We start from the raw sequence: 12,810 nt of genomic DNA, 5'->3' as shown, positions 1-12,810 counted from the left end.
CTGACATCAAGATCCAGTGGCACAATTCGAAGAAGAGCAGGGGAGTTCTCCCCAGTGTCCCGACCAATATTTGTCCCTCAACCAAATCGATAAAACAGATTATCTGGTCAGATAATCTGCTATTTGTGCGATCTTGCTGTGCCCCACTTGGCTGCCACGTTTCCCTACATTACAATAGTGACTACACTTCAAAAGTACTTCATTAGTTTTGAAGCACTTTGGGATGTTCTGTGGTTGTGAAAGGTGCTATATAAATACGTGTTTTTTTCTTTAATGCATGCACCAGGAGTCCTGGATCAGGAGCTAGTGGCTGTCCCTTCTATCTGCCATCATGTCTGGGAGAGAGTTTAACTGGCAGAAATGATAGTATGTGGAGCTTTTCTGTTGAGTCCTAAGTGAATTTTGTGTCTGAGCAGAATGTTGAGCTGGAGGTGCCACTGCAGCAGGTCTTGTCTGCTTCACGTTGTGGGAGGGCTGCTATTTCTGTGGTTTGGGGGGGAAGCTAGCAGTTTGGTTGGGAAAGGAGAAGTTATTTGACTATTTTTGCTTATGACTTGCACAAGTGATGGTGTTGTGTTGGTAGTGAAAATCTGGAAAACACTCCCTCAAAAAATTCAAAACTTAGATTGATGGAAGGTCATCGGCCTGAATGCTGCCTGACCTTCCGAGTATGTCCAGCATTTTCTGCTTTTGATTTCAGATTTCCAGCATCTGTACTATTTTGCTTCTGTTGGGTAAGGGTATTAAAAAGGATATAGGGCAAAAGCAGGTAAATAGAGTTGAGGTACAGATCAGCCATGATCTAATTGAGTGGCGGAACAGGTGTGAGGGGCTGAATGGCCAACTCCCGTTCCTGTACAACACCAGACATAGTCCACATGACGGCGCGTCCAGCAGGAAAGAGTGCTTAATTAATGCTCCCTTGCATAACTCTTGAACAAAGCTGATAACATTGCGGATCTGGCCCTCCATTGCGTGGCTGTTGAAGCGCAGCCACTTATAATCCCAAACACTGATATCACCGGTGTCGTCTTAGAGTGAAGAGCAGCATCGCTGGTTTATACTGGTCGTAAAAAGAGGGGCTGAATGGCCTACTCCTTGTTCCTATAATTAAAAACAGAAAATGCTGGAAACACTCAGCTGGTCAGGCAGCATCTGTGGGGAGCGAGAACCAGCGGTAAAGTTTCAGGTCGATGACCTTTCATCAAAACTGTTGCTGTTCCTATGTTCCAGTGCACCGTGGCATGATTTATGTCACCTTGTGCCAGATCTTTGCTTTTCTTTTTGTAAAAATGGTGTTCCATTTATATAGGTTTGGCTTCATTGATTGCAGTACTGCTTCACTAAATACCTGCAAATGCTTGTTGATGACCGCATTGTACTTTCCATATTTTAGTTTTGGCTGTAAGGAAACCGAGTGCAGGTCAGAATTGAAATCTGAACCGAATGCTTTGAAACCATTCGACTGAGGCTCGCTAAGCCAATATTTGTTTAGGGTACACAGGAACAGGAGGCGGTCATTTAGCCCCTTGAGCCTATTCTGTCATTCAGTTAGATCACCGCTGATCTGTATCTTAACTCCATCTACCTGCCTTGGTTCTGTAACCCTCAATACCCTTGCCTAACAAAAATAATCAATCTCAGTTTTGGCATTTTCAATTGACCCCCGCCCCCCCCCCCCCCCCCCGGGCCTCAACAGTTTTTTGGGGGGAGAGAGTTCCAGATTTCCACTCTCCTTTGTGTGAAGAAGTGCTTCCTGACATCGCCCCTGAACGACCGGCGCTAATTTTAAGGTTCTGCCCCCTTGTTCTGGACTCCCCCCCCCCCCCCCCCCCCCCCCCACAAAAGTTTCTCCCCCTCTCTACCCTATCAACTTTTTTTTTGATCATCTTAAAAACCTCAATTAAATCACCCTTGGAGATTGCTCTTATCATTTTGATGAACGAGAACATTTTTGCTTTGGGCTTTAGAGGTCTGTGAATGAATAACCTGTAAACTAATAAATGCTCATTAGCCTCGGAGGCCTGAAGTTGGTAAATGCTGTATCCTAATAGTGGGTCGAAAGTTGATGAGGAAAAGGGCTAGCTCCACAATTGCTTTAATGGTGAAATGTTGCGGATTAAGCCACCTTTGTTTTAAAACGGTTTCGATAATGTATTATTTACATTGCCCCATGTTCCCTTTTACCCATTTTAAAAAAGAAACCTTCAAACCCAGAGCATAAATGTCATTTTGCAATTTGTCTTGTTCCCCTGGCATTATCTTTGTCGAGGAGAAAAGTGACGACTAAATCCAAACCAATTTTAATACAAAAAAATTCTGTTAAGAATTTCAAATTTATGTATGAACTGACAGGTTATCGTGCTAAACTCCCATAATAATTGTTGAAAATTGCTGGCTCAGATCTTTCACTTTAAAAAATGTTCTTTTGAATGCAATCTCTGGCACTGCGTTCTGGGATTCTAAATTTAATCTATCTGGCATGCACTGTTTCCCAGCATTAACCTACAGAAATGTGATCTTGCCGAGTTCCTTCTGATACAGTCCCCATGGTCTGGAATAAATTGAAGATCAGGTGGAAAAGCGAGACTGTTCTCTCGGCCTTGCACCAAAAATATCCACATCTTGAAACTCCGCGATATCTCGAAGCTTGCTGCAGCTTTCTCGATGTGATTTCAAATCAGTTTACCATTGGGCCTTTATTCCCTGCAAAGACACTGGCTTGGTACCCCCGTTGGTACCTTTTTTTTAATGGAAACCTTTGCGCATATCGGAATTGAAAGATAAATGGCATTTCATCTCGGAAGGTTCACTTCCCCCACCACCACCCAGCCTGGAATAAAAGTGCTGGAAATACTCGGCAGCTTCTGTGGAAGGAGAAACCATTAACGTTTCAGGTCGATGACCTTTCGTCAGAACTGGAAAAGATTAGAGATGTACAGGAAACTCTCGATTTACCGGCACCGAAATAACTGGAAATCTCTGTTAACCGGCAAGATTCAGGAGTAGGTCCAGGTAAGTTTTACTTCATATTAGTGGCCGTTCCTGGATCTGTGGCTGTGCAATCGGGATTCCTGCACCTGTTGCTATGCAACAGGGACGCTTGGATCTGTGGCCGTGTACGGGGCTCTCATACCTTTTACTATACCTCTCTGTAATCTGGACTTTTTGATAAACCGGCACCACGTCGGTGCCGGATTTAAAAAAAAGTTTCCTGTACCAGTTTTTACGCAAGTATAGAAGCAGGGGAAGGAAAGGAAGGAACAAAAGGGAAGGTCTGTGACTGGGTGGCAGGCGGGAGAGATTAAATGACAAAAGGGATGGTGGTGCGAGGCAAAAGGGGGTGGTAATGGGACCACTCTGGGTTGAATTTGTGTAAGGCTAACCACAGCATACAAATGAAGATGATTGATATTTGACTGCTTAAAGTTCTTTTTCAGTTAAGTGTATTGGCTGGTGAGTTGACTTTAATAATGGAAGCTTTGCCCATCAATGTTTAATAGGAATTTCCCAGGGATTTTCGGAAACCAGCAGCAGCATTATCTTGACGTTATCAAGCGCATGTTGCTTCAATGCATGCAGGATCAGGAAAACTCGACGGTAAGGGTTGCCAATGTGGTTTTTCGCTGTTTTCTACTGTTGGATGTGCTTTATAATTGCAATGCCCACATTTTTTAGATTTCTGGTATGAGACTGAAAAGCTTAAGAACGAGTGACAGTTGTGGTAAAATGTGGGTATTTATCACTTAGTTTCATAAAATTTTATTCATTTTAACAGAAGACACTTCCTGTCAGAAGCAATCTTATTACTCTTGGTGTGAACTGAATATGAAAGCAGTATACTTAATGGAATGGTATACATTTCTATTGATTTACATGCAAGTGTGTTTTTAAACAAGTAAATAACTTGCTGTTCTCCCAGATAGAAGCAAAGGGTTTTTTGTGTTGCTTCAGACCGCAACTCGTCAGAAATTTGAATGCTTTTTCAGGTTGAATTTAAGTGAATTCTTTTCCACCCTTTTGTTAGTTTTAATTCGGATCCTTCAATGCATTATCATATAAATTGAAAACAAATGGCAAACTTGATTACTAAAAATGCACATAGCAGTAGCCTGTAAACAAAGAAGGATTTTCCATGAATTCAAAGTGGTTTTAAACTCGAGAAAATCAAATCCAGTAGTTAATCAAACGGCCCGGGGTATGTATTGCTCGAAAAAGTGCATATGAACAAAGAATTTAAATTATGCACCTCCAGATTAAAAGGCACTGCACTGGCTGCAGTAACGATGCCATGACTGGAGCATAGCAGATCTGAAATCATACAAAACATCAACTTGTATTTATATAACGCCTTTAATGCAGTAAAACATTCCAAGGCGCTTCACAGGAGCGTTATCAAACACAATTCGACACCGAGTCACATACGGAGATATTAGGGCAGGTGACTTAGTCAAAGATGTAGGTTTTTAAGAAGCGTCTTCAAGGGGGAGGGAGAGGTTTAGGGAGCGAATTCCAGAACGTGGGACCGAGTCAGCTGAAGCCACGGCCACCAGTGGCGGAGCGATGAAAATCGGGAGATGCTCAAGAGGCCTTAGTGTTAGGGGGATTAAATACATGGGGTTACGGGGATAGGGTGGGATATGTGTTGGTGTAGGGGTTACGGGGATCGGGTGGGATATGTGTCGGTGCAGGCTCGATGGGCCGAAATGGCCTCTATCTGCACTGTGGGGTTTCTGTGATCTGAGGGCTGTAGGGTTGGAGGAGGTTAGAGATGGGAAGGGTGAGGCATATAAAAGACCAAAACACAAACATTTAAATCTGTGGTGAATTCTTCCTTCCTGTATTCATTGGTGGCAACAGCTGTGTTGTAGTTTTCTTCAATCTTCACATTTTTTGAGTAAGACAGATCAGTGCTTGTTCTAAAGATGCTGTCTTCTGTTAATGCTGCTTTTCCTGATAGATTCGAATGCTGGCTGCCAGGGCTGCAGCAGCATTTGTGCTGGCTAATGAGAATAATACTCCCCTGCAAAAGCACTTTGCTGATATGCTGCCTGGGATCCTACAGGTATGGAATTTTTCTTTTTTCCTAATTGTGAGCAAACTTGAATTGTACCAAGGTGTGCATTGGTATTATTTAAAATCATAAAAATAATTGTACATCCAATACGGAGTTTATGAACTGAGTCTAGCCCCATCCTATGTAAATAGCCAAAGTGTTTGCGGGTGAGTTATATTTGTTGTGTAACTTGGCAACTCGCTACCACAAGGAGTAGTTGTGGGTTTGATGGGGTAAACATGGAGATGTTTCCACTTGTGGGGGAATCCAAAACTAGGGATCATTAATACAAGGTAGTCATTAATAAATCCAACAGGGAATTCTGGAGAGTGCTGAGAATGTGTGGAACTCACTACCACATGGGATTGTTGGGGGAATAGCATAGATGCATTTAAGGGGAAGCTAGATAAACACGAGGGAGAAAGGAATAGAGGTTATGTTGAAAGGGTTAGAAGAGGAGGGGTGGGAGGGGAGGCTTGTGTGGAGCATAAATACCGGCGTAGACCAGTTGGGTTGAATGAGCCGTTTCTGTGCTGCACATTCTATTAACTGTTGCAGTGAAGTTATTTATAATGCTGTCTTTGTTGCTAGTGAATTTTTTAGTAAAAGTGGCAGTTTTTTGAGTAGTTAGATGTGAATGATTTGTTTAACATTGTGAGCAGCAGTGTAAGTTATAGATAACCACTTGCATTTACATAACTCGTTTGACAAAACGTCCCAAGGTGCTTCGCAGGAGCGTTATCGGACAAAATTTGACACCGAGCCTCAAAAGGGGATATTCGGATAGGTGACCAAAAGCTTAGTCAGCGGTAGATTTGAAGGAGCATCTTCAAGGAGGAGCGAGAGGCGGAGAGGTTTAGCGTGAGAATTCTAGAGCTTAGGGTCCAGGCAGCTGAAGGCACGGCCGCCAGTGGGGGTGGTGAAGGAAATCGGGGCTGTGCAAGAGGCCAGAATTGGTGAAACGCAGAGTTCTCAGAGGGTTGTACAATTAAACCAGGTAAATGTCTGAGATACTGGTATGAGCAAGTAGTGGCCCTCGGATAAACGAGGAAGACTTCTAAATGTTGGATTGTGTTTTGAGTTTTTGATTCTGGAGATTTTCATGAGCAACAATGTCTCTTAAAATGTTGCTGAGTATTCAGTTGGCCTCAAAAGTCTTTGGTTACCAATATGTTAGCTCGGGACTCCTATATTTCTCATCTTTTGTCCTGTGATTTAGGCCGTCAATGACTCCTGCTATCAAAATGATGATTCTGTGCTGAAATCATTGGTGGAGCTTGCAGACACCGCACCTAAATATTTACGTCCTCATCTCGAGCCCACCTTAACATTAAGCCTCAAGGTAAGCTTTGCACAGAATTGTACTCCTTTTCCACTTTAAATGTCTGAGTAATAAAACTTGTATAAATGTATCCTAACTTGATGTGGTGCGGTAGTTTGGATTTGATTTGGATTATAAATCAAATTTAAGACTAAAGTTCAGCCAGTAGCTGTTCTATTAACCAAGTATTTCAGTTTTCATAGAATGATAACAGCACCGAAGGAGGCCATAGCGGCCCATCGTTTCTGTGCTGGCTCTTTGGAAGAACTTTAGAATTAGGTCTACTCCCCCGCTGATCCCAGCGGGTGCGGTGTTGAATCTGAAGGGGGTGTAATTGCCCTGTGGTGCACGGGAGTCGGGAAAGGGCTGAGATGATTGGTCTCAGAAGCCCATTCACTTTATCTGTGTGCGTTACTGGGATTTCGGTTAGATTTTTAAGTAGTGGTTGAGTGGTTATACTTAAAACCAGCAGATATAATAATCTATTATCAACTTTTGAAAATGGTGTTGAGTTGTTAATGGTAATTTGTCCCCGTTTTAATCTGCAGCTCTGTGCAGACACCGGCCTGCAAAACATGCAGCGTCAGCTGGCACTGGAAGTGATAGTGACTTTGTCGGAGACAGCCTCTGCCATGCTGAGAAAACACAGCAATATTGTATCACAAGCTAGTAAGTAACAGTTAGCACTACTTGGAATTTCATGACTCCTTGATTGGGTTTCGTGTATTGACGGGTTTCATGTATTGACCAGATCTTGTACTTAGAAATACATAGGAGTTATAACACGCTAACCGGCCATTCGGCCCAACCAGTCCATGACTGCATCTACCATCCACGCAAGAAGGTAGTCTCGATCGCATTTACCCACCCTATTCTCGTATCCCTTCAACCACCTATCCAGTCTAATATTGAATGTTAACATTGTTTCTGCTTCAACCTCTAACCCCGGAAGTGAATTCCACAGTGTATAAAGAAGCTTCTCCTGCATATAACCTTGTATCTGGCCCCTCGTTCTTGATCCCTCAACGACTGGAAACACTGTTTTTCTCTCTCTCTAACCTCCTCCAGTCCTACAACCCTCCAATCTCTGTGCTCTTCCAATTCTGTTCTCTTGCACATCTCCGATTACTTTCACCTCACCATTGTCGGCCGTGCCTTCAGCTGCCTGGGCCCTAAGCTCTGGAATTCCCTGCCTAAACCTCTCCGCCTCTCTAACCTCTCTGTTCTCTTTGAACACTCTCCATAAAACCTGCCTCTTTGACCAAGCTTTTGGTCACATGTCCTAATATCTCCTTATGTGGCTCGGTGTCAAATTTAGCTTGATAATCGCTCCTGTGAAGTGTGTTGGGGTGTTTTACTATGTTAAAGGTGCTACATAAATACAAGCTGTTCAGTATGCTGGCTTGGGCCTCTTTCTTGGTGTAGATTTTGGCAGTAATATCTCAACGCACGTCACTGAATGTTCTCGTTGCATTGTGATGAGAAGGTATGATGCAAACTTGTTATCTGTGGGTTAAAGCTGTAGACTCCCAATTGCCACAGTGTAGAGTGAAACAGGCGGGTGTTCCAGTTCCAATACAAATTTAACAATTGTGGTGGAACCCCGGCGCATCAGTCATGCAGCGCAGGGTTCTACAGAGGAGTAAAAAATTGGAAAGTCTGGATTTTTTTGCACCTTTTGTAATGAAACTGCTATCATCCTGCAACAAATGAGGAAAAAAATGTCTTTTTAAGGGGGGAAAATTCTTGATAGTGTAAATGTGACTTCAAAAATTGGCTTGAGATAGCTCGGAGTGAATATTGACACCACTGTCATTCAGTGAGTTGGAGGCGGGGCGGGACTTGTGGTTTTTATTTAGAGTCGCCGAACTCATGACCAAAACTACAGCAAAGCCTCTCGAGTGTAGCAGGAATATTTGTCAAGAAAATGCAGTGAGTGGAGGATAGTTACATAATGAAAATTATGTGCGTAAAATCATATGATTACATAGGATATATGACACACGGGCCATTCGGTCCAACCAGTCCATGCCAGTGTTTATGCTCCACTTGAGCCTCCTCCCTCCCGCCTTTCCTCATCTAACTCTATCAGCATAACCCTCTATTCCCTTCCCCCTCATATGTTTGTCCAGCCTCCCCTTAAATGCATCGATACTATTCACTTCAACCACCCCCTGTGGTAGCGAGTTCCACATTCTCACCACCCTCTGGGTAAAGAAGTTTCTTCTGAATTCCCTATTTGATTTCTTGGTGACCATCTTATATTGATGGCCTCTAGTTATGCTCTTCCCCCACAAGTGGAAACATTCTCTCTGTATCCACTTTATCAAAACCTTTCATAATTTTAAAGACCTCTATTAGGTCACCCCTCAGCCTTTTTTCAAGAGAAAAGAGACCCAGCCTGTTCATCTTTTCCTGATATGTATACCCTTGCATTTCTGGTATCAGCCTTGTAAATCTTCTCTGCACCCTCTCCAGTGCCTCTATATCCTTTTTATAATATGGAGACCAGAACTGCACACAGTACTCCCAAGTGTGGTCTAACCAAGGTTCCATACAGATTTAGCATAACTTCCCTACTTTTCAATTCTATCCCTCTAGAAATAAACCCTAGTGCTTGGTTTGCTTTTTTATGGCCTTGTCAACCTGTCTTTGGTTAACCTTGTTAACCAAAATTAATCTGACACTCAGCAGGGCGGTTTCCAGGCGTGATTGACGGGGGAATTACCCAATCATCTCCATTCTGGCCGGGAGTAGTGGTGTCACTATATGTAGCCATCTTTGAGTGTGCTTTTATCTCTGTCAGGGGAGTGGCCAATTGACAAATCTGTTGGCACTTTCAAGAAGTCAAAAAACTACCTTTTGGTGCCACAGACTGTATTGAAACTAATTAAGTCAAAGTTTGCTTAGTGCTTTAAAAAAAAAAAAAAATCTTTGAAAATGTTAACGTATGTAAATTGTAGACTGGACAAAGCAGATAAATTCATTATCAAATGGATAACCTATTGGGATATACTTGGGAGGAAGAACGTTGTTGTATTTAAAATTGTGGATTATGTATCTTTGGAATTCTCTGCCCCAGGGGGCTGTGGAGACTCAGTCATTGAGTATATTCAAGACAGAGATTGATTAGATATTTGGATACTAAGGGAATCGAGGGGCATGGGGATCGTGCAGGAAGGTGGAGTTGAGGTCGAAGATCAGCCATGATCTTAATTGAATGGCGGAGCAGGCTCGACTGGCCGCATGGCCAACTCCTCCTATTTCTTATGTTCTTAAAGTAAACCGTTGCTATGGTATTGGGGGGTGGGGGTGTATAAATACAATGATACAACCTCATTCTTTTTATGTATGGATGGTGGCTATAATAAAGTTGCTTTTTTATTTATGCACTACAAGTGTGCACCGGGTGAATTTCTGCCGCTTGCTTTCCCCAAAAATTAATCGACTGCATCAAGTACAGTATTAAAGAACTGTTCTGACTGACTTAGTTTTAACTAGATATTTTTGTACTTGCTGTTTTTAATACCAGATTATATTCTTCTGTAAGGACTGTCCTAGTTGCTGCTGTTGGTATACTGGCACTGAATGTTTGTTTTTTAAACTGTTAGCTGTGCTGCAATCCCAATTTATTTTTTCCAGCCTACTTCAAGAAACCGGAGTTTATTCTTAAAGTGAATGTTAACAGATACTGGAGCTTTTTTTCATTAAAATATTTGATCAGTTCCACAGATGCTGGCAATGATGGTGGATTTAGAGAATGATGAAAACTGGTCAAATTCAGACGAACTTGAAGATGATGACTTTGACAGGTAATTCACATTTAATGAAAATTAACTTTTTATGGAAAACCATATGGGTTGAAATCAAATGAACACTAAAGAATCTGTGCTGTAATTTGGACGTGTTCCTAATTTATATTTGACAACAGCACCATAAAATCTGACCAATTAATGATTTGCACTGGGCAGGTTTAATTTTTTAAAAAGACCTGTATTCCCACAGCGCCTTTCACGACCACCGGACGTCTCGAAGCGCTTTACAGCCAATGAAGTACTGAGTGTAGTCACCGTTGCAATGTAGGAAACGTGGCAGCCAATTTGCGCACAGCAAGGTCCCACAAACAGCAATGTGATCATGACCAGATGATCTGTTTTTGTTATGCTGATTGAAGGATAAATATTGGCCAGGACACCGGGGATACCTCCCCTGCTCTTCGAAATAGTGTCGTGGGATCTTTGACATCCACCTGAGAGAGCAGACGGGACCTCGGTACAGTACTAAGGTTGATTCTTTCTTGTGTGACTATTTAATCCTTTGCAGTGGCATAATAAGTAGATGCCATTGCAGAAAATGTCTTCCAAGGGTAAGAGTCCTCCATTGAGAGAGAAGTGTAAAGACTACCAAAGCTATATTGTGCTTGATGTCAGAGTATAGATATTTGACTATATTGCAAAATAGTGCTCTTGCCTATTGGCAAGATCCTCAACCTCAATTGTTACTGTGCTGGACAGTAATGCTTGTGTAGTTTTTCTTCCACCGTGTCAGCTGTGGCTCAGTGGGCAGCACCCTCGCCTCTGAGTCAGAAGGTTGTGTTCAAGTCCCACTCCAGGGACTTGAGGCCAAAAATCTAGGCTGACACTCCCAGTGCAGCGCTGAGGGAGCGCCGCACTGTCGGAGGTATGCCGTCTTTCTGATGAGATGTTAAACCGACGCCCCGTCTGCCCCCTCACGGGGAAGTAAAAGATCCTATGGCACTATTTCGAAGACGAGCAAGAGGAGTTATCTCCCGGCATCCTGGCCAATATTTATCCCTCAACCAACATCATGAAAACCGATTACTTGCTCACTATCACAGAGCTGGGAGCTTACTGCGTGCAGATTGGCTGCTGCGTTTCCTACGTTACAGCAGTAATTACACTTGGGGGCAAAAAAAGTACTTCATTGGCTGTAAAGCGCTTTGAGACGTCTGGTAGTCGGGAAAGGCGCTATAGAAATGCAAGCCTGTCTTTATTTTTTCTTTTTGAGGGATTTGTTCCCCTCCCAAGTTTATACACCCTGTGGTGAATTAAGTGGGGCAGGTATCCAGCTCCCAGGCTGCTGCGGATTCCTCCTTAACTGGTTGCTAGGAAGTACACGAGGAACCTAGTGGACTCCACCAACCGCACTCCAAAAAATCCCAGTTACCATCTGTGTCCCACATCTTCATCTGCGTCCTTTATTTACTTCAATCGTATATCCGCTCAGTTACCATGGGTAAATCAATCATGGTGTACAAGAGTTTAGAAGTCCTCAGGGAAACAACATTTTGAAATAATTTGCCGCTTAATCTCTCCTGGCCGGCCTTCCAACTTCTACCCTAGATAAACTTAAGCTCATCCAAACCCTGCTGCCCGTACCTTAACTCGCACCAGGTCCCGTTCACCTATCACCCCCTGTGCTCGCTGACCTACATTGGCTCCCGGTCTGTCAACACCCTTTTAAAAAAAATTATCATCCTTATTTTCAAATCCCTCCATGGCCTCACCCCTCCCTATCTCTAACCTCCTCCAGCCTGACAACCCTCCCAGATCTCTGCGCGCCTCCAATTCTGGCCTCTTGCACATCCTCGATTTTAACCACTCCATCATTGGCAGCCGTGCCTTCAGCTGTCCAGGCCATAAGCTCTGAAATTCCCTCCCTAAACCCATCTACCTATCTCCGCTCCTTTAAGAAGCTTCTTAAAACCTACCTCTTGTCACCTGTCCGAATATCTCCTTATGTGGCTCGGTGTCAAATTTAGTCTGCTAACACTCCAGGTGAAGCACCTTGGGACATTTTACTATGTTAAGGTTACTATATAAATGCAAATTGTTGTTTAAGTATAATGTCCCTATAAAGTTTGGAGTAAAATTAAAACTTTTCTAATTCAAAAGTACAGATACAAGATTGCTAAAACTTTAGACGTTTGATTTGAGAAGCAGACTTGTTAATGAGGTTCGGAATGCATATTTAAGTTTGGATTTAACAAGATTACAGGCCTTCAGTCAGTTGCTGCCATTTAAAGTTTTTTTTTATTTCTGGCTTGAACTTAATTTTTAAAATTCTTGCTAGTAACCTGATTTCACTTGGTTTTCCTTTTTGGAACTCAAAACCTTTTTTTGTTTTAACCTAGCAATGCTGTGGCTGGTGAAAGCGCCCTGGACAGGATAGCCTGCGGCCTTGGTGGTAAAGTAGTGCTTCCACTGATAAAAGAACACATCATGCAGATGTTACAAAACTGTGAGTCTGGCGCATTCAGTAATTTAAATTGTTTCACAATGAGTATTTATTTGTTTTCGTCAAATCCATTTCTGCAAAATGAAAGCCCATTAGGGCTAACCTTAGATTTTCTTGGGTTAAAATCGTAATGCATTTAAACAAATTCTCAAGACACTTTCCCCATTGAGGCAGT

General features: G+C 42.7%; 1 protein-coding gene across 1 annotated transcript in view; it reads left to right on the top strand.

Moving 5' to 3' along the window:
* The window catches only part of ipo5 (importin 5), a 66,591-nt gene that overhangs the window by 22,826 nt on the left and 30,955 nt on the right, over positions 1-12,810 (top strand). Inside the window, exons 5-10 of the mRNA XM_085998436.1 lie at positions 3,504-3,600; positions 4,961-5,065; positions 6,276-6,398; positions 6,926-7,046; positions 10,102-10,189; positions 12,532-12,638. Of these exons, the coding sequence (XP_085854562.1) occupies positions 3,504-3,600; positions 4,961-5,065; positions 6,276-6,398; positions 6,926-7,046; positions 10,102-10,189; positions 12,532-12,638 (641 nt within the window). The remainder of the gene's footprint in view (positions 1-3,503; positions 3,601-4,960; positions 5,066-6,275; positions 6,399-6,925; positions 7,047-10,101; positions 10,190-12,531; positions 12,639-12,810) is intronic.

Source organism: Somniosus microcephalus, chromosome 10 (assembly GCF_052327205.1).
Source record: "Somniosus microcephalus isolate GS21.2 chromosome 10, FLI_Smic_1.0, whole genome shotgun sequence".
NCBI classification, from domain to species: domain Eukaryota; kingdom Metazoa; phylum Chordata; class Chondrichthyes; order Squaliformes; family Somniosidae; genus Somniosus; species Somniosus microcephalus.
This window is presented reverse-complemented; position numbering and strand designations above follow the sequence as displayed.